The following is a 22,363-nucleotide window of genomic DNA, read 5'->3' as shown; positions in this document are numbered from 1 at the left end:
TTCTGTATACAAACTAGCTATAGTACACAGCTATCATGTGTTTCATCTCAGAGCATATACTGTTCCTTGCTTTGACTACACTTTAAATCTTAGCTCAGATACTACTTTCCACAGGTCAAAGCCCTGATGACCACAGATGCAGTAAAGAGCTTTTCCCATCTCATACCCTGGTGGGTGAAGCACTTTTCAGATTGCTGTAATTACTGGTTAATACACCTGTTTCCTCTAGTACCAGTAAGAACCTTCTAAATAACTGAACTGGGGAGTGCGGAGAGGTAGAAATATTGTTTGAATGAATGAGCAAATCAAGCTCTCCCTTCCAAGGAAATATGACTCTCTCATCTCTTTTTTCTCAGCTGTACCATGACCCACATCTACGATGTGTGCTGACAGCTCCTTCATGCCTCTTTCTACTGATGGCTGTGACTTCTACCAGGGCCCCTTGCTGGAGAGGCTGCAGTGGCTGAAGTAAAAGGCTCAGATGTTTTCATTGGTTAGTTATTGATGGCAGTAATCTGAATTTTAGTATCATATAATTTATTTATGAGCAAAATAAAAATATACTTGGAGGCAGATATTTTAAACTAAAAATTGTAAGAATTCCAATGTTCATAGTTTCTATTACATGTCCACCTAATGAAGTGGTAAGCAAGGGCTATTTTTCCAATTGCAAAGATGCAGAGTAAAGCTCAAAGATGCCAAATGACTTTGTTTAAGGTTCCAAAGCTAGTAAGTGACAGGGACAAAATCCTAATTTGAATACAGGGCTTCTGTTACTAAATCTGGAGCATTTTCCAGTAAGCTATAAACTGCTCGGCTTATATTTATTTTCTTTCAGCTTTTGTCAGTATTTACAGACAACCAAATGAACGCATGTTTCATGTTTACAAGCACTGAGTTAATGTTCATTATGAATGCTTCTCAACCTAGGTAACCAGTAGAGCCTTCTCAAAAGGCAGTTTGTTAAGACAGCAGTAGAAGTAAGCAAATATAAACATCTCATAACAGAAAGGCTGAATGCAGAATTATTTTAGGAACCTGTACTTCTAGGGAGGATACAAAGCACACAGCAGATTGTAAAGAACGTGTAGGTGAATCTAGAGTAGGTTTCATTGTGAAATGCTGAAGAGACTTATCGAATGGCTCTAACAAGTAAAATTAGGGATACAAGATGCAAAATACAGTGAGTTGGTGCTACAGAGATAGACAAAAGATTAAAAATCTAATGGAAAATTAGTCATGTAATCATAAAATTTAAAATACGGCAATGTGAACAAAGGAATCAACAGGATGTGAACACAATCTTCTGTACCTAACCAAAATAAAATACTGTAAAAAAAAATTGTGTAGAATAATTTTTAAATGTCTTTGTTTTATCAGCAGGTGAGTCAACTGATCCTTTTTTTTTTTTTGAAATTTCTACTTAAAAAGCATTCACACTAATATGAACTTTTTATATGTGGAATAAGAGCTAAATATCTTTCATATGCTTTTGTGCAGCTGGTTTAAAAAAAAAAATCCATGCTGGTTATTTATTTTTATCAGCAGCTTTTATAAAGGGATTCCTGCAATGTGACCTTTCAGAGACTGGAGTTTCAAATGTCTGACTTACCAGCCCTCCCTTTTTCTTCTCAGCAATTCTCAAGATTCAGGGAAATGTGTAAGATTCAACTTTGGCAATGGCTGGGGACCGCCACCCCAATATGCTGTATTTAATTCCATTTCATGAAACACACATTAATCAAACAGGAAGCAGAAACACCAAATGTTTTATTCTGTATTTTAAATTTGAAAATATAAACAATATTTATATAACATCACATGTAAGTATTTACATAGTATTACCATAGAAAACAGTAAGAAATGTTGGTTTCGGGGTTAATGATCATTATACTTGAAATATTGATATTAGGTGCCTTTCAAGTATGTAGTACACAATAAAAAGGTTTATTAAAGAGCATGATGAAGAAAAAAATCATGTAATAAAAAACTATTAGATACATGGCCAGAATTTACATTAAGTATATTTTGGGTCCTAATATTTTTTCTTTAGTTAAAAAAAAAAAGCCTACTGACTTATAAAGCTTAAGTTTCCTTTTAATAAATCACCTTGTCAACATAACATAATAAATTTATAGTTTGTTATTTACAATCTTTAAACATAATAGAGGAGCAAAACTTTGATAGTGCTTTAAAAATGTTAAGTAATTTAAAATGCATAAAAAACTATATTGGGGAAAATGTCATACATTATAGCCTAATAAAAGTAAATGACATTTCATGAAAAGAGTATACTGACCTAATAATACAAATATATAAAGGAATGAATGAATATGTACCATGTCTTGAGATGCCTATTAATCTAATAGTGAATCAGTCTACTGCTAAAGGGGGTGAGCAATTAAGATGAGGCAAATTGAGTCAGCAATATACAATTTTAAATTTCCAAGTAAACTTTAAAATATTTTTCAACACTTTTTTAACCATAAAATATGTAAAACAAGTAAATACTGAACTGAAAACTAGGCTTGAATTTGGAATAAAATAATCTTTTCAATGTGAAAAAAATGCAGGCACATCCTAGCTTAAAAAATAATCTACAGAGACGATGGAGACTGCTTTGATTATCATTAAAAAGTGTTATGCTGAAAGCAACATTTAGATTTTTTCCCCTATTGTCAGTGCTGTCTAATTTATGAGTTGGTGAATTAAATACTATACATAATAAAAAACAGCATTTTCCATTATATCACATTATATACTCACAAAGTAATGTATCCACAAATGATAAAAATAAATCTTTCTGCAAGTTAAAAACAAATAAAAATAGAATAATTTGTATTACAAGTTTTAAAAAAATATGGCAAACTAATCTGATAATCATGACCTTTTTTTGGCCATGATTACATTGAGTCTTTAAGTTTATCTATTCAAGAAATTAAATCAAGAATCTTTGATCCACCAATGTTTTGGATGCCAAATTCTTCTGTCCTACTACATTACGGATAAATCTAAAAATCTGGAAAAAACATTAAAACAATTCAGAATTATAAAAATACATAAAGAAAATTAAATATGCAAATCAGTGAAAATATCTAAGTTAAACTAGCTCTGAGCAAGATCACCAGTGCTCGCCTATTTGATACGCTAGCATCTGGTGCAGAGGGGGGCTGGGACTCAATTACTGCTCACATCTGGGGTCTAGGAGATGAACAACTGAAGTGTGTTCCTACTGGATTCTTTTCACATTTGCTTAAGCAACTTATGCCCTCCTAGACCCCAGTATGTCATTGATCCTGATGGAGAGTGTAGAATGACACTAGTTGAAATGTTACCTATCTTTTTGGAAGGGTTAATCCTATTCAAAAACTTTACAAGTTCCTAGTCAACATTGTTACTTTGTGCTATACAAATAAACATTTACTTCCAAAACATTTCTTTTAAAAGAAACCCAGGAAAAATTTAAAGCATTACCTCTTGCTGTAGGTATGTAAGAAAGGCTGCTAAAATAAAATTTTGGCAAGCCAAGTCCACAACGCAGAAGAACAGCAGATCATAAATAAGAAGAGTGGCTTCATTTCCATAATACAGAACACTGCTGAAAGAATAAACTTCATCTATTTAAAAAAAAAAAAAGGCAATTTATTAGACATAAATTAGAAATTTAAAAGCATCACAACAGAAACTTGGTACTATTTATACTTTACGGCTTACAAAAATAAACAAAGGATATTAAAATTTGGTAATCTAAAAGGTTAGTCAAGGAACTCTGCTCATAAAATTCAGTTAAAAAATTTTTTTTATCTTCACCTGAGGACATTTTTTCATGGCTTTGAGAGAAAGGAAGGGAGGGGTAAGAGCAGGGAGGGAGGGTGGGAGGTGAACGAGAGGGGAAAAGGGAGAGAAAGAGAACTTTGACCAGTTGCCTCCCATATGTGCCCCAATCAGGGATCAAACACACAACCAAGTATGTACCCTAACCGCGAATCAAACCCACAACATTTCCATGTATGGGAAGACGCTCCAGCTGAGCCCTGAGCCACACTGGCCAGGGATAAAATGCAGTTTTAACTCCACACCAACTCTGCTGGTAGTTGCTAGTGGTGTAAGTATACTGTTAATAGCTTTCAAAGACTAGTTTATGAATATCCTTTTTTGTTTATGTAACTAAAGAATAACCTCTTAAGAAGAATTAAAAAAAGTAAAACAAAACCAACAAGGACTAGAATGATACAGTGTGCTATAGACTGTGTCTCAAATAGTCTTCTAAGGTCCTGCTCTGAAACCTCTTCTCACTTTACAAGGAGAGGTTCGTCCTTTTTGGGATGTAAACATCCTTTTAAGAATCTGATGGAAGCTACAGACCCTTTCACCAGAGAGAGAAAAAACAAGTACACATACATTCAGGGAGGCCCAGAAAACCACCGAAACTGCCCAGGATACCCAATTAGGTGGTCTTTCATACAAGGGACACATGGCATGTTGGTAATGTTCTTTTTTGTTCAGGGTGCTTGTTACAGGGATATATTCAGTTTGTGATATTCACTGACCTTTATGCTATATCTTTACTGTGTGTGTGTGTGTGTGTGCGTATCCTTACAGGGTGTGTGTGTGTATCCTTAGTGTGTGTGTGTGTGTATCCTTACAGTGTGTGTGTGTGTGTGTGTGTGTGTGTGTGTGTGTGTGTGTGTGTGAGATGATGATGATGATGATGATGTTTCAGCAGGAAGACCAAGGTACTTTCTTTGTAACTTTGAAATCAACAGCAGACACACAGGGTCACTCTTTCTGGTGATCTTTCAACTGCCATTGCTCCAACAATGAATGACCTCATTTGATGAGACTCCCCAGCTTACTGTGTGCCTTTACTTCCTTCTCATATCCATTCTCTTACACTTAACGCTCTACTGGATATCTCTCCCAAAATGTCCCGAAAATACTTCAGGACACAACATATTCAAAACTAAATTCATCCTCTTTCATTCACAACCTGGTCCTTTATTTGCACCCCTTGTCTTAGGGAAAGGCACTACCACCACCTAGTCACGCAAGCTGGAAATCGGGGTAATTTTTGAGTACTCTTTCTCTTCTACCACTTTTTCCCCTGATATCTCTGGAATTAAATGTAATCTTCCTTCTTTATTCCGATTACTACTGCCTTAGTTCATAGTCTCATCATTTCCCAATAAAAATCAAGAAGATGACGATGACTGTATTGTTATTAGAAAGAGTAATAACATCACTTTACTGGGTGCCTACTCACACCAGGCACTAGTGCATATGAGGTTCTTTATACAAGATAACACAAGTAAAAACACAACAACCTTTAGAGGGTTGTACTTAATTTTACAGAGAGGGCATTAAAATTCAGAAAGGGTGAACAATTTTCTCAAGTTCACAAAAATGGAAGAGTTGGATTTTGAATCTGAGACAAGGAGACTTTGAAAACTACACTGTTATCTTTTTAACTTAACCTATTAACTACTTCCAGAGTAATTCTTCCAATTTGCAAACCAGCTCTGTTCAGGACTTTCTGATGACCTTCATGTTTATTAATAGTAGTGTCCACAGTTTTCATCATGTATCTCTGTAAGAATAAAGTGTGAAGCATGCATCCCACAATAGGCATATTTTTTATTAATTACTACTGTGTACGTTATACATTTTTAAAAGTATAAATTAAAAATGGTGGAATTGCAAATATATAAGTAGACATTTTTGTACTTTCTTCTCCTATCTCCATGGATCAACCTGCACACCTCATGTGGGACAAAAATTAAAAAAAAATTTGTTTGAAACAACTGCTCTATGAGATAAAGTAAAGCTCCTAAGGCATTAGACAAAGTCTTCGGGGTTGGGTCTCTGCGCTCTTTATCTTTCACCCAGTCTCTCTCACTGTGTCCCACTTCATTCAAGGCTTCGACCATAACGTTCATAAGTGCATGATGCCCCTTCCCCTTTCTGCACAAAATGTCTTTGCCTCTCTTACCTTGAACCTCACGTTTGACAACAGCAACTCATTTTTAAGACCTAGTTCAAACTTCTCCATGTTGCTTTTCTAGCTTTACCTCATGTCTTGTTAGCTTTTCTACTTTCTGTAGCCAGTGTAAGCTGTGCCTGCACAGACACCTATTTGTGCATCTCTCCACTCTCCCAGGGACGCACTCACCTTCCATCGTCTACTGAACAAGCTGCTTAGGGAGAGACCTCTGGTCTGTGTATTCCAGTACTGGCACAGCATGTGGCACTCAGTGATGCCACAGATAAGTGATACCTAGGCCAGGGCATTGGTTATACTGTTTCCATTCTTACTAAACCATGTAAGAGCTTATCAGTCACATTAAAGGTGGCAGATACATTTAATTACCTTTTTAATGATAAAAAATCATGTTTAGTCAAGTCCCATCACAGATAGCTGCAATTTTTAGGAATTTGGATAAAATGAAAATTAAATGTTAAAAATCAGTCAAGTATTAATCTTCAAGTGTTTCATAAGCCTGCCACTGAATGAACATTGCAATAAAATCTGAAGTTTACTTGTCTGACTATCTCTTCTATGTATGACATTGCTTTTGAAATTCAGCTTTTTTACTTTGTTGTAGAAAAATTATCTTTTATATATTTGTTTCTTGCTACAAGATATAATAAAATGGAACACAGAAAACTACTATAATTCCATGAAGTTAACGAAGTTCATTATGTTTCCTCTTTTTTATCTAAAATTATATAATCAAAAGATTAATAACTGCAAGTACTTCTTTTCAAACTTTGAAAACTGTAATCAAGTTCAGCAAAGGCAGTTGAAGGATACCATTGTAAAAGATGCTTTTTTCCATTGGTTCCATGAATTCCATTCCAAGAATCCTTTCAAGAAGCAATTTATCTTTTATAAAGTAGTCCATTTCCTTATGAACCTAAGACAAAAAGTCACAGTTGTTTCAAAAATAGCAGTGAAATAAATGATTCTAAATTTTTTTTAAATCAAAAGAAAACAAAAAATTAATAGTGCACAAAAAAAAAATCTGTTCTTCAAAAAGACTGAATTTACTTCACTGGACTTTATAACAAAATTTCTTGCATGAATATTTTAATTTTTGAATGTCCTTAGTAGGACCTAGGGCTAGATATACTAACAATTAGTTTATAATGACTTTTTCAGGAATATACCCATAGCATAACATATTTCTATAATAAGTAATACAATAAGGTTTTGGTAACTGGCTAACAAAATTCCAGTATAGACGTATTTTAAAGTAATCACCAATATGCTAACAGATATATAAAATTTCACTTTACTTTTACATAACCTAAATCTATTCTTAAGTCACAGCACTAACTTGGTCAGCAAGAAAAGGAGGGGTTTTTCCCTAAGTCCACAACCTTGCTTGACTAAAGAAATAACTCACATTCTTGGCTACCTTAAAAAAAACTCAACAAAACATTGCATTTTGATTCTAGCTTAAATATAAATGTTGACATACATACATGATCGATGAAAGAGCCAAGAAATTTATTCATAGTATGATATGCTTTTATACTCTGCTCAAAAGTACTTGTTGATGAACTCAATAGTCTAGCAGGTCCATTTTTCTAATGGGAAAAAGAGACAACACATGCAAATGCCTTACATTCTTGGTATTTAAGACACATGAAACATTAGCAAAATGTATCTAAATTGTATTTTATACAAACCCTTGTTAGTGTCTCATGAATTCTGTCATAGTGCTGTCTCATCTGGCTAGAAATTGCAATCTGAAAAGTCTGACCCTCTGTGTTGGGTACCAAACCTCTCTGGCTACACAAATTTTCCTAGAAAATTAGAAGATTTAAATTAAGATCAAGATTATAAAAATTTCATCTTTCAAAACACTTTCTTTTAATTGGTATCACATATTACAAAATTCAGGAGCCAACGAAAATTTTACTGAAACCATATTTGAGATGAAGAGATCCTAATATTAGCCAAGATTCCCATTCTCCTCCTCTAGGTTTTACTTCTATTTTGTAAAATTCCATTGCAGTTCTCTATCTCATCTCCCTTATTCTGTCCTACATTTTAAAAAATCCATACTAAGTTTATTGTATATTGATATTCTTAGCTTTCTTTATGGTTAACTTTATTGCTATTTAATGCATTTGTCAAATGCTATTTGACAAAAGTCAAATCTTAGAATTAACTATTTTTATAAATATAAACGGTCCTTTTTGTTTTCTAAATACTTTTAAAGAACTTCTTTAATTAATTACAAAATAAAGGAGTGATACATGACCCAACAGTTAATGTATGGATCAGAGGTCCAATTCAGGTCTCCTTGACAAGACTTGACTCCTGATAACAATAAACATAAAATTTTATGCCACTCCACCACCTAGCCAATTCCCATCGATGCTTCAAAATCAGCTCAAGTCCTGTTGCCTCCATTCTCTTGCCTTCATTTGCTTCCTCTAGAGCTTACTATTCTCCTTCTTTGACTAAACTTAATCTGTGAGCGTAACACTTGGTTTTCTACAGACTTAAAGGAAATCTAAGTGTAGTAGATGTCTCTTTTTAAAAAAATGTTTTTTCCCCCTGATCAAACACATGCTACTGTAGAGGATTTATAAAATATGAAACGGTATGAAAAAGAAAAGAAAAAAAAAACACCTATAATCTCAACACCCAGAGAAATAGGTATTTTAAACTATTTCATTTCCAGTCATTTGTCTATAATTACGATATAGATGGCATAAAACTGGGATCATACTGATTTCTTTTTCATTAAACATTATATCCTAAGCAACTCTCCATGTCATTAAATGTGCAATAAAACATGATTTTTAAATGTTTACCTAAGATTTTACTGTACAGGTAAGCCAATTTATTTAATATTCTCTTATTTTTCATGTTTTTTGCCCTTATAACCATTGAGATGAAGATCCTGAACTTAATTAACTATTCACATTGCTAATTATTTCTTTGAGTTTGATTCACAGAATTAGTGAAAGACAATAAACTTTTGAAAAGTTCTTGGTATATATCACCAAATGCTTTACAAGAGGTTTATAAAAATTTATCCTGAGACCAGTGGTTTTACTGTGCCCATTTTACTGTGTCCATGATACTTTGAAGTAATGGCTTTTCTTTTTTTAAAAAAAGTTTGCTAAATTGAAGAGGGCAAAAATGTTATTTTTACATTCATTTTTTAATAATTATTTATGAGCTAAACATTTTTTAGACATTTATCAGTCTCTTCCATTTCTTATTTATATATTTTTAAAAATCTTTTGGTAAGTTTTCCATTGAGGTTTTAACGTATTGTTTGCTTATAGATTTGTATGACTTTCAAATCTACCCATGTTGTTTATTTTATGATTGTTGGATATGTAAATGTTCCATGTTAATAAAGTGAAATCAATGAATATTCCCTTTTTGATGCTTTTTATTTATGCTTACAACATTGTCTCCCAACCTGAAATATTCTTTTCTACATTTTTATAGTTTCATATTTTACATTTCACTTTTCAGTCCAGGTATGACTTCTAGTAGTTAACAAACTGATCCAGTTAAATGCATTAAATAAATCATCTTTGAGAGGTCATTATCATGTATTAAATTCTTACAAGTCAAGTATAATCCCTTTTTCAATAAATCCTCTTGTATTTTCCTCCTAGGTATTTATTCACCAATTTCATTTCATCTATCCTTCCAACTTTTCTTTTTCTTTTAAAGCAAACCCCAAATACTATGTCATTTCATTTGTAAATACTTCTGTATGTATTTCCAATAAGGTCTGTTTTTAAAAAAATTTATTTTTCAATTATGGTTTACATTCAATTTTTTATATTAGTATCAAGTGTATCTAATAAGATCTTAAAAAAAAAACATCGTGCCATTTTCATACCTAATAAAATTAATCTTCCTTAATATAATTTAATATTTAGTTCATTAAATCTTCCAGATTTTTCCCAAAGTTTTTTTAATAGTTGATTTGTTTGACTCAGAAGCCAAAGTCAATACATTGTATTTCATTGTTTTGTTTCTTAAATCTCTCTTACTATCTAACAGTTCTTCCACCACCTCCACTACCACCCCTTCTTTCATTTTCATGCCTTTGATTTGTTGGTGACACTGGGTCATTTGTCCTGTGAGACATCTTATATTCTGGATCTGGCTAATTGCTTCCTGTGGTATTATGTAATTTTCCTCTTTATTCCCTCTACTTCCTATAACCTAGAGGTTAGATCTAGAGGCTTGATTACATTCAGGTTCAATTTTCTTAAGACAAGAAAATTTCATGGGTGACATGTACTTCATACTGTGTCGTAACAGGAAGTACACAATGTCAGTTTTCCTAATTTTTACTTGTAATAAGATTGAGCCAGTGTGTTTACCTTACGACTACCTGATTCCACACTATAAAATTCCATCCACTTTCACTTAATTGTTTTAGCATCCATTGATGACTGTAGCCTATACGATCAATCCATTAGTCATTACAAAATGGCGATTTTTACCTGCAATCAAATGGAATAGCAATCTGAAGCCTAGCTAAACTGAAATATAACCAAGGATTTACAGAAGAAGGTACATAGTGATTGGTAAGAAGAGTGGAAACATGGAAAGGGCTAGCACCTGCACCCAGGCGCAGGGGCTGAGAAGCTAAAGGGACAGCGCAGCTGTAAATCTCCCTACCTAGGAGTATGGGGTCTCAATCCACACAGGGATCACTCATAGGAATAGAGACAGAAGAAAAGCCCACACCGCATCTGGTGGGGAAAATCAGTGGGGATTCAGTACGCCTGGGAGACCCAGATAGCACGTTCTCGGGGCAAGCACTCCTATTGTTACAGTACCAGCCTGGAGAACACACTGACCAGTTCCCGACTGTGGCAAGGCCACTCTGTCACGCTTGGGACCTGTGGAGGGGTCTACTGGCTGCACCCAGCAGTACCCTCCGGGGGTCTCTTTTTCTGGGGAGGCGCTTGGCGGGGACTCAGTGACTAAACTATGTGGCTTTGGAAAGGGGACTGTTCTCCTCCACCTCAAGTGCATCACCAGCGCACCCCCACACCACCTGCTGAATCACTTGGCCAGCCCATCCTGCTGGGTTCAGCTGTGTAGAGGGACCAGAGTGCTGTGCAGAGCTGGGACTTCCAAGAACATGTCAACTGGGGAAGCTTTTGTCCCAGAATCAGATGGCCAGGTGGTGAGTTGTGTGGCTACATCGTGGGGGCACTGCTCCTATTGGCCCTGGTGAGCTCGGCCCGTGCCAACCTGGGAAGGGGAAGAAGTGTCTGCCCCCCTCCTACAGGCCTGTGGGCACCACCTGCAATGGGAGACTGTTTGGAACCGCCCTGCCAAGTCCCAGATGGCCCACCCACTCGGCTAAGTTCCGAGGAAAAAGGAGAGTGGCTCAGAGCTGGAATATTCAGAGTGAGTCCCTCAGAGGCTGTTGTCTGGGACTGGGATGAAGTACTTAGCCCTCTCCTGCAACTGGGCTGGCATCACTCCCAACAGGGAGACTCTTGATCTGTCCTCCTGAGCCCAGTGGCTCAGTCCAGCAGAGCTTGCTTCTCCAGAGGAGACGGCTGGATGCATACAACCTGACCTTGTGCTGTGCCCCTCCTGGGGAAACCAAAATTGGAGACTGGTGGAGACTGAGTAGTTTGTCTGTGGAATAGGGGATATACTGGCCCCATCCTCCAGACCCCAGTTGATCCAACCTACTGAGCTTGCAACCAACCAGTGGAAGGGTTTTTGGGTTGTAACCAGCCTGGACTCACCGTACAATCTTTCTCTGGAAGGCTCTGGAGGAAGACAAGGCATCCTCAGGGGGAGGTGGAGTTGCTGACCGGTGGTGGCGGACCTCAGGCAGCCTCAGTCCTTTTACTGATCTGCCCCCAGCCCTAAGCTGGAGAAAGCCCACCCTTATACACAGATTGGCTCCTCCCACACACACCCAGGCCCAGAAGATGCAGCCACAAAGAGCGAACATCATGGTAGCTCCAGACAGAAAACCCAAGGCCAGTTACACACTATGTCTGATACTGATCTGTACCTGAACACCACCCAAGTGGTGTTGGACGCAGAACCAAGACAACCAGTGGTGGCCTTCAGACCACACCAGAGCTTGACCCAACTAGCCACATAAGCAGCACACCAAAAGGAGGATACTGGCAGACACCAGACCTTGCTGGGAACAACTCCACCTTCAGGACCAACCTCTGCACAATGTCTTATACAAGGTAATTGAGCTTTACCCTTACAGTCAGCAGCCTGAAGAGTTAGCTCCATCCACAAAAGGGCCAACAGCATTCAAGACTCATCTACAATAGGAGGGTACACTTAACCTACAAGAAACATTCCTGGAGTACAGAGCTCAGGTGATGTAGAAGATTGTTTCACTGAGCCCAAAAAGACACCTTTATAATAAAACCATCATAACAAGTTTGGGAGTCACCGAAGATCTACCTAATATACAAAGACAAAATGGGGAGGCAAAAAATATACCCCAAATTAAAGAACAAGAGAAATCCCCAGAAAAAAGAATTAAATGAAATAGAAGCAACCAAAATACCAGATGCAGAGTTTAAAGCAATGGGATATAAGAATGCTCAAGGACCTCAGGGAAAGAACAGATGATCTCAGTCAGAACTTTAACAGAGAGATAGTAAGCATTAAAAAGGACACAGAAACCATAAAAGACAACCAGTCCGAAAGGAAGAATACAATATATGAGATGAAGAATAGACTAGGAGGAATCAACAGAAAATTAAATGAAGCTGAGGATCAAATCAGCAATTTAGACAAAAAGATAACAGTAAGCACCCAAGCAGAGCATCAAAAAGAAAAGAGAATTTTTTAAAAATGAGGAAAAGTCTAAGAGACGTCTGGGGTAACATCAAGTATAACAACATCTGCATCATATGGGTACCAGGAGAAGAAAGTGAACAAGGGATAGAGAACCTCTTTGAAGAAATAGTGGCTGAGAACTTCCCTAACTGGTGAAAGAAAAAGTTATATAAGTTCTGGAATACAGACAGTCCCAATGAAGATAAATATGATGATAAACATGTCACAGATGACATGATAATGTACACAGAAAGCCCTAAAGACTCCACCAAGACACTACTAGATCTAATAAATGAATATGGCAAAGTAGCAGGATACAAAAATTAATATTCAGAAATTGGTGGCATTTTTATACACCGATAATAAATTATCAGAAGGGGAAATTAAGAAAACAATCCCATTTACTACTGCAACAACAAAGACAAAAATAATGTACCCAGGAATAAATTTAACCAAGAAGGTTAAAGAAACCTTTATGTACTCAGAAAACTATATGTCATTTAAGAAAGAAATTGAGGAAGATACAAATAAGTGGAAGCATATACTATGTTCATGGATTAGAAGAATTAACATCACTAAAATGTCCATACTACCCAAAGTAATCTATAGGTTCAACACAATTCCTATTAAAATACCAATGACATATTTTGCAGATCTAGAAAAAATATTCCAAAAGTTTATATGGAACCAAAAAAGACCACAAATAGCCTCAGCAATCTTGAAAAAGATCAAAGTTGGAAGTATCACAATACCTGATATCACACTATACTACAAGGCCATTGTAATCAAAACAGCTTGGTACTTGCATAAGAATAGGCATACAGATCAATGGAACAGAACAGAGCCCAGAAATAAACCCATACTTTTAGGTCAATTAATATTTGATAAAGGAGGCAAGGGCATACAATGGGATAAAGACAGTCTCTTCGATAAATGGTGTTTGGAAAAGTGGATAGGTATGTAAAAAAAAAAAACCTACTAGATCACCAATTTACACTATACACCAGAATAAACTCAAAAGAGATAGAAGACTTAAATGTAAGTCATAAAACTATAAAAATCCTAGAGAAGAAAACACAGGCAGTAAAATCTCAGACATCTCTTGTAGCAGTCTTTTGCTATGATAGCTACTTGGGCAAGAGAAGCAATGAACAAATAGGACTACATCAAACTAAAAAAGTTTTGCACAACGACAAAAACCATCAACAAAATAAAAAGAGAATCCACTGAATGGGAAAATATATTTGCCAATGATATATCTGATAAGGGGTTAATTTCCTAAATATATAAAGAACTTACACAACTCAACACCACAAGGAAGACAAACAATCCAATTAAAAAATGGGCAAAGGACTGAGAAGACACTTCTCCAAAGAAGACATACAGATGCATATGAAAGGATGCTTGATGTCACTAATCATCAGGGAGAGGCAAATTAAAACCACAATGAGATACCACCTCATACCTGCCAGAATGGCTATCACCAATAAATCAACAAACAAGTGCTGGTGAGGATTTGGAAAAAGGGGAACCCTTGTGCACTGTTGGTGGGAATGCAGACTGGTGTAGCCACTGTGGAAAACTGTATGGAGTTTACTCAAAAAATTAAAAATGGAACTGCCTTTTGACCCACTGATCCCACTCTTGGGAATATATCCCAAGAAACCTAAACACTAACTTGAAAGAATATATTCACCCTTATGTTCCTTGCAGCATTATTTATAATAGTCAAGTTCTGGAAACAGCCCAAGTGCCCACCAGTAGATGAGTGGATAAAATGCTGTGGTGCATTTACAAAATGGAATACTATGTGGCCATAAAAAAGAAGGAATTCTTAACTTTTGTGACAGCATAGATGGACTTTGATATTATTATGCTAAGTGAAATCAGCCAGTCAGAGAAAGACAAGTACCATATGCTCCCATTTATATGTGGAAAATAATGAACAAAATAAACTGATGAACAAAATAGAAACAGAGGCATGGATACATGGAACAGAATGACAGCTGTCAAGAGACCAGAGGTTTGGCAGACTAGATGAAAGAAAATGAAGGGATTAGCCAAAACAACATATATACATAACACACAGACACAGAGAGATGACAGTGTGGTGTCAGCCAGAGGAAAGAAGGGTAGGAGCTAGCTAGAGGTGGGCAAACGGGTGCGAAATGGGGACAGAGAGAGACATTGCTTGGGGCGACAGGCACATGATGCAGTGTGCAGATGATGTTTTATTGTGTGTACATTTGAAACCTTTACAGCTTTGCGAACCAAGGTCACACTGATAATTTCAACTAAAAAAAAAGAAAAAGGAAAGAAAGAACTCCTGGAATATATCCATACACTAGAGAATGCCAATTACAACAACATATTTCTGTGACTGTATGCAGTTACACCAAACATCATTACTATTTTTAAAATATGTGCATTTGATTACATAAATAAAAATATTATTACAAATCCCAGGTTAAGAGAATCTATCTTTCAACTTAAAAGCAAAAATATATAAAATACATTCATACCGCTTCTCTTTTAAGATTCATATTCATTTCCTCCATGTTAGTATCTGCATGCCCGTGTACTGATCTACCATGAATGTAATATCCAAAACATCTGTGGGATAACAGAAACACTGATATCTGTAAAAAAAGAATAAGGAGCTATTAGCAACTCATCTGCAAAACAATAAAAATTAACTTTTTCTTAAAATTGCTTCCTTTCAAAATAATGAGGGTTGAATTCTTGGAAAATATACAAAGGAAATAATAAGGTAATAAAGGATAATGAGGTTATTTTTTAAGAAGTAAATGGAAAAAAGTGAAGATATTTCCCAAGAAAGGAAGATATAGGATTTATATATGAAAACTTTTCTCAGCTGAGTGAACTATTTTGTGGCATAAGGAATTCATAATTAAGAAACTGCAAATAAAAAAAAAACTAAGACAGTAAATATTAACTTGTAGCTCATTATAACTATTTCTGGAATTAACAATCAGCGGAGATTAGACTGAAAATCCAATTATACCAAATCACTTTTAAAGCCTCTCTTAATGTACTCATGACCTTTAAAAAGGGAAAAATAACATTTGCAAGATAAAGTCAAAAAGTACTTACATTGCTCATACAGCATAAATCAACAAACTGTCGAATTTTATCTTCTATAAATCTCTCATAAAAGACAGCAAAGAACACGATCTGGAATATTAAACCAAGTTCATGCTTATTAGCTTTTAGGATTTAATTTTCTTTTATAGCCACAGTGTAGTATGTTAAGACAAAAGAAGTTCCGACCAAGCACATAGTGGCCTATAATGGTTCCTATGGGATAAAATCCTGCTTATCATTTCTGATTCTATTGTCAAAGGAAGAAGGTTTTGGGAACTGTGTTAAGATTCATTGATGGAGTGTATTTTGAATTTTAAAAATTTTTTCTGTGTCATTAAAACAAGATAGGACAAACATGAGGGAAGAAAGAAAAGTGATTTAAAAATTTAGGATAAACCATTGTATTAATGGCCAGATTTAGGTCTTATTCTGTAATTCTGCCCGTTCCTAAATTTCTAAAGCCATTAGAAAGGTTGCTGTTTGCAAATTAATCTTTTCTGACACAACAGCACATACAAAGCATTTATCAAGTATTCTATTTCAACTACAGTTGTTTTAAATATTCAAATGGAATAGTTTCAAGTGTTTTCTAGATTTAATAACAATATACAAAGGGAAGTTTTATAAATCAGAAAAGTTTACATTGCAGTCCTTCTTAAATATGCTTCAAAGAAAAGTAATATCATTTAACCACTGAATTTGAGGCTGTCTCTGCTATCTCTGTGGTCCCTCATTCCTAACTTTTACTCCCCTCATCTTCGTTTCTTTGCTATTTCATCTCCCTGCTGATGCCTTTCATAGCACTAGTCACAATTTGTAACTTGTTTGTGGTACAGCATATCCTTGAGCTCAGCACAGTATCTAGTACATAAATGTGCCCAGATATGTGAATCAATCATTAAATGAAACAGCAGCGGAATAATGAAAATATTTTCCTAAATACTCAATGTACATATTTTTTAAACCTCTTTAAAGGCCATGAAAAACATTCAAAGTTTAAAAATTAAAGTATACCACTTAAAAGTTGAAGAAGCTGAGTTTAGGGGAATAAAGGAGTGAACAATGAAGCCTAACATGAAGAGAGTCAAGAAAAGTTTGTACAAACGAATTTGTGGAACTCTCAGGCTGTTAAGAGAACTCTTCAGGATCCTTGAGGAATGAACACTGATAATCTTAGAAAGTGACCATGGAAATATCTTCCCAACAGAATGACAGCAGAGTGAGAAATCAAGGAGGTTCAATGGTGATGCCTGAGACTGCTGGGTGCTGCCTCAACAATGCTTTCCCCTTTCTCCTTAGAGACAGACCTCTTCTTTGAATGGGCATGCTGCTCACTCAAAGTGAGGTCTGGCCATGTGACCAAGTTCTGGCCAACGCGGTGCTAAAGGGACCTCTGAAAAGGCTCTTATAGAGGAGATGGTGAGCTCTTCTCCCCAGGTCCCCACCGGCCCCCCGCCCCTGCAACTCCATCAGCCTCAAGGACCAGGAGGTCATCTTAGAGACGGAAGTCCTGAGCAGCAGAGAACAACTGGCTTCTGGGTCTGAGAGCAGCCACCATGCTGGCCCTGCACTGCCCTTCTTTGCTCTTCTTTCTCAGGAGAGAGATAAAGTTCACTTTTTGTTTCAGATACTATTATTCTTTTATTTATTTATATCATACTCAACCAAATATGAACAGTTTCAGATGTTGGCCTGTTAAATTCATCATGTAGATGAATCTGGCTTATTCACAAAAATGTATACTGGTAAATGTACAAAATAAAATATTTTCTATTATGCTGATGATAAACATCAAGCCCCATACTCTTGATCCTATCTTAAATCAAATTCTTATTTCTGTTTCTCTTCCTTTTCTGACTCTCAAACTATCATACCTCATTAGCTCTAGCCTTGTAGCTTCAAGTTTTAATAAGTCTAACCGATTTAAAATAAATACAAATTTAAAGATTCTAATCTCAGATCACAGAATGCCACCTGCATCCAATTCTGTAGGAATTTTGGGATTTCAATCCCAGAAAATCTTTAAAAATAGGCTTGTTAACGCAGGTTTTTGTTCCCCAGGTTATAGGAAGTTTAGCCTCATCTTTCAAAAGTTCCCGTCTTCACTTGCTTATTTAAAAGTTAAAGAAATTTTTAATCAAACAAAAAGGCTCTTTCCATTCATGGAAATGTCTGGAAGCAAGAGAAGGAAGTGCAGATATTAGAGTTAAGCGCATTAGCTGCTGCTTCTTCCTTTTCTTCCTTTCATACTGTTTTTTAAGCTTTAAAACGATAAGGAAAACATAGAAAAAAAAATCCTCTGCTAGAGCCATGTCACCTGAGGCTGAAAAGATTTATTATTTTTAGTTTCAGCTATTTTAATAAATAGTTCAAAGAAAATTTCACAAGGAGTATTGGCAGTTTGAGTGAGAAATAAATGTTAATAATGTTATATTTCAAAGAAAATTTCTAAAGTTAAATTAACCACCCTGTAGTTATATATAAACTAAACAAGGACTCTATCATATGACTAGAAAACTGCAAACTTTGAAAGACTTCAGATCCCCATTATTGATAAGAAAGTGATCTCTGAAATCGGATTGCCTGGGTTCCAACTGCAGTTCTGCCTATCTCTAAATTGTATCACTTTAGGCACCTAACCTTTCTGTGCCTAAGGGGTCCTCATCTGTACAACGAGGCTACTAACAGAACCTATCTCTGAGGGCTACTATAAAGATTAAGAAAGTTATAAAAGCAAGTATAGGAAATGGAGTTGCCAAAAAACTTATATGCTTGATCCATCAACATGAACAAAGGAGGGGGTGTTGCCAGAGGGAATGGGAGATGCTGGGTAGAGAGGGGCAAAGGAGGAAAAGCTGGGACAACTGTAATAGCAGAAAGAAGAAAGGAGGGAAGGAGGGAAGGAAGGAAAGAAGGAAGGAAGGAAGGAAGGGAAGAAGAAGGAAGGAAGGAAAGACTAAGAAAGTTAATATGTACAATGTACAAGGTAATTAACACAGTGTCTGGATTATGACATTATGTAAGAATTAGCTATTATTATTGTTGTTCTTATTGACAGAAATCAGAATGTGGTCAATGTTTGAGGACAATTATTATATAAACAATTATAAATATAGAAAGGCAATGTTGCTTAGAAGTATAATCTCGTTACCTGTATTATTCCAATCACTAACCAAAGAGCAGTAGACACTGCATATCTCAAAATGCGGCTATAAGGAGCTATGTAGCTAAGTGGATTTCTGGAAAGACTAGAGGATGGATCCATTAATGCTAAGTTCTTGAATCCCACAACCTGGAATTAAAAGGAAAAATAATAATTTAAACAGACATGAATGAAGAAAACTTCTCTAGTTTGAAAATGAGATATGGCTCCCTACTGCTTACCTTAAAAAAAAAATTCAAGTTCATAAAAACAGTGAAAATCTAGATAAAAACAATTATCCTGTATTTTTAACTATGAAGCACTTAATACAAAATACTTAGTTCATTTGGTATTCTCTTTAATATGATAAGGGCCAAATACTACCTTATTATCACATACACTGGCAAAGCTCAAAAATTTGTCACAAGAATAAAATTTTCTTCAGTAAACTACCAATGAAAAACCAACATTTCATGAGACTTTAACATATGCTAGTTATGAAAAATAGTTTTGATGGTAAAGAAATCTACATGACTTTATTGAATCCATTGTTTTCCAAACTTACTTGAATATAAACTTCTTTCTTATGCAATGCCTTTTAAAGCTTTAAAAGCAATATTATAAATAAAATTTTGAGGCAGTGTTCATATGTCCTAGAGACAGACATATTCTCCTCTCTTTAAAAAAGGAAAGAAAGTAGAAAGGAGGGAAAAAAGGCAAAAGGAAGGAAGGCAGACAGATAAAAGAATCAATAATTCCTGAGAAAAACCTGTTATTCCATATTTCAGTCCCATATACAGTATTGCATACTTCCTTTAATAATTCCAACCAGATCCATTAAGTAACTATAAAGGTTATTTACTCATTCACTGTGCCTTGTTCAGCTCTTGATATAGAACACAGTTCATAGTAGGTGTTCAATATAACTTGTTGGATCAACCTTGTAATACAGGAGTGAAAATATGAATCATAGAGTGAGTGGCTTTTTCAAAGAAAGATACTTGCGCTTGCCTCAGAGCTACTGAATCAAACATAATCTCTAGGGAGTGAGGTGAGCTATAGGTATTTTGCAAAAGCTTTCCCAAGGAATTTCACTACAAACCAATGGTTTAGAAGCCACTTCTTACCTAGAGTAATCAAATTTAAAGAGATGGAAAATAGAGTGGTGGTTTTCAGGGGCTAGGCAGAGGGAAGAATAGGGCAGAGGGAAGAATAGGGAGTTGTTTAATGCGTACAGAATTTCAGTTCTGCAAGATGAGGGAAGTTCTAGAAATAATGTGACAACAATGTGAATTTACATAACATTATTGAACTATATACCTAAAAATGGTTAACATGGTAAATTTCATGTTATGTGTATTTTACCATGATATTTCAAAAGCCACTCTTTTTTATAATGACTTAAACAATATTTTTTCAACCTTTATAAAATTCTTCTGCTGTCATGAAAGTTTAGCTGGAATCAAATTCAATTAACATTTACAAAGTATCCATAATTTGCAACAATTATGTCAAATAGTTTATACCTCCAAAAAGAAGAGGACAGTGAGTACTTGAAAGAGTGGATGAATTTTTCTCACAGTCTGAATTTCATTCCATTCATTTGCTACAAAATATGTTCTCCATATGCTTACGGGAACAGTAGCACTCCGTACACCACCCTCACCTGGTCAGGGAGATAAAATGAACACAGGGGTTTCATCTTCTTTGCTCTGCAAGGGTAGCAAATTTTTGGTACAAATCATTATTTAAGTTACCTTCAACAGCTTTAAGAACCTTTCCTTTAGGTCGCTCCCAATCAATAAAGAATATATCAATGGTAATCTGGGATATGAGCTTATGCAAAAATTGCAGAGCCTGAGAATGACAAATAAAACACCTAAAAGCATCCACATTAAGCCTGCTTATGAAATCAATACTAATTATTTAAAAACAAATATAATGCAATCATAAGAATATACAATTTTCACAAGTGACAAAGTTAGATCACTAGAAATCACTAATCAAATAACCAAATAACACAGAATCACCAAATTCATAGGATTTTTATACACATAATGTTTCGCCTTCCCTTTTCTCTTTTCTTTGCAATAAGAGTATGAAAAAAGGAGATATACTGCATCCTCCACATACAGGCGCCTTGCATAATTTACTCTCTTTCCCAAGGTTTCCAAAAATATACGTTTTCCAGATCATCTGACTTCTTTATGAGTAAAGATATTTTCCACTGTAATTTGCTTGTTCTAATTAAATTTTAAGATGCTTTCACAGTCTTTTTTTCTATTTCTGGTATTGAAATTTCTGATATAAAAAAATGTGTTGTGGAAATACATATTTTTCATTTATATAAGTAATATGTTTAAACTGAGGACTTCTTCCTAGTAGACGTATTATTAATTAAACAAAGGATAAAAATCTAAGTATGGGATGATTCCTCTCTTTAAGGAGCTCACAGATCAGTGGGAAAAGCAGTTAATCAACACGATACAATGGGATGATGTGTTGCAGCCTCCCTAGGCTGGGCAGGTCCTCAGGTAGATGGAAGAAGATGCGTGGAGCTGTGGGGATGCTTGACATGCTTTTATTCGGGAGTCACAGAGGCCACGACCCCAAGTCTATGTCGGTGCCCCAACTCTCTGACTCTCCCTCTCTCTCTGTGAGAAGCCCCTACCTCCTTAAGTACTAGCACAAACAAAGCAGACTTCAGGCCAAAAAGTGAGGTAACCTGGCATGAGCTGCGCATGCGAGCCTACTCAAGGCTATGGGGCAGTTTATAGCCCCCAGGCTCAAGGCTGTGAGAACACTGCTGTATCAGACTCCTTCAAGGCTGTGAGAAGCTGCTCCCCCTAGTTACCCAAGCGTCTGGGTAAGGAAGCCAGACTGCCTCCACTTACCCTACAGACGAGATCTACCACAGAGGCATGTAAAGAGGTTTACATACATTGACAAAAAATGAAGCAAGAGCAGGAAAGAAACATGGAGACAGAGAAAACAAATTCTAAGATTTCAGTACCTTCTACTCTCAATTAAGAGAGTCAAAATTCATGCCCAAAGGCATTTTGTCTCCATTGTGAATGCATCATCAGATTTTAAAGAAGAAAGTCATATAGTGAAGTATTATTTTTATCAAATTAGCTATAACTCATGTTAATTCAAACCTTATTTGTGGTTTCTTAGGAAAAGTTATTTAAGCCAGATTTTCAGAATGAACTATTGTACATAAAAGTAGCCTTTCTATGTAAAACAGAGTAAACCCTGCTTGGACGCTTCATGTTTTCTTTCAG

The 22,363-nt window shown here is 35.7% G+C and overlaps 1 protein-coding gene across 3 annotated transcripts in view; it reads right to left on the bottom strand.

The window, feature by feature from the left end:
• Positions 1-2,806: 2,806 nt before the first annotated feature.
• Positions 2,807-22,363, bottom strand: part of TMEM67 (transmembrane protein 67) — a 52,348-nt gene continuing 32,791 nt past the window's right edge. For 2 of the 3 annotated variants that reach the window (XM_054590259.1, XM_054590261.1), the window contains exons 19-28: positions 20,837-20,936; positions 20,606-20,745; positions 19,089-19,229; positions 15,947-16,027; positions 15,355-15,471; positions 7,693-7,809; positions 7,486-7,590; positions 6,812-6,914; positions 3,475-3,617; positions 2,807-3,019 (exon numbers count right to left, since the gene is read on the bottom strand). In XM_054590259.1, coding sequence (XP_054446234.1) covers positions 2,939-3,019; positions 3,475-3,617; positions 6,812-6,914; positions 7,486-7,590; positions 7,693-7,809; positions 15,355-15,471; positions 15,947-16,027; positions 19,089-19,229; positions 20,606-20,745; positions 20,837-20,936 — 1,128 coding nt within the window. In that variant the 3' untranslated portion in view covers positions 2,807-2,938. Of the gene's footprint in view, positions 3,020-3,474; positions 3,618-6,367; positions 6,416-6,811; positions 6,915-7,485; positions 7,591-7,692; positions 7,810-15,354; positions 15,472-15,946; positions 16,028-19,088; positions 19,230-20,605; positions 20,746-20,836; positions 20,937-22,363 lie in introns of those variants that run through there. The other variant, XM_054590260.1, reaches the window with a different exon arrangement.

Source organism: Pteronotus mesoamericanus, unplaced genomic scaffold, assembly GCF_021234165.1.
Source record: "Pteronotus mesoamericanus isolate MK-2021 breed Mesoamerican mustached bat unplaced genomic scaffold, CSHL_Meso_final scaffold_174, whole genome shotgun sequence".
Lineage (NCBI taxonomy): Eukaryota > Metazoa > Chordata > Mammalia > Chiroptera > Mormoopidae > Pteronotus > Pteronotus mesoamericanus.
This window is presented reverse-complemented; position numbering and strand designations above follow the sequence as displayed.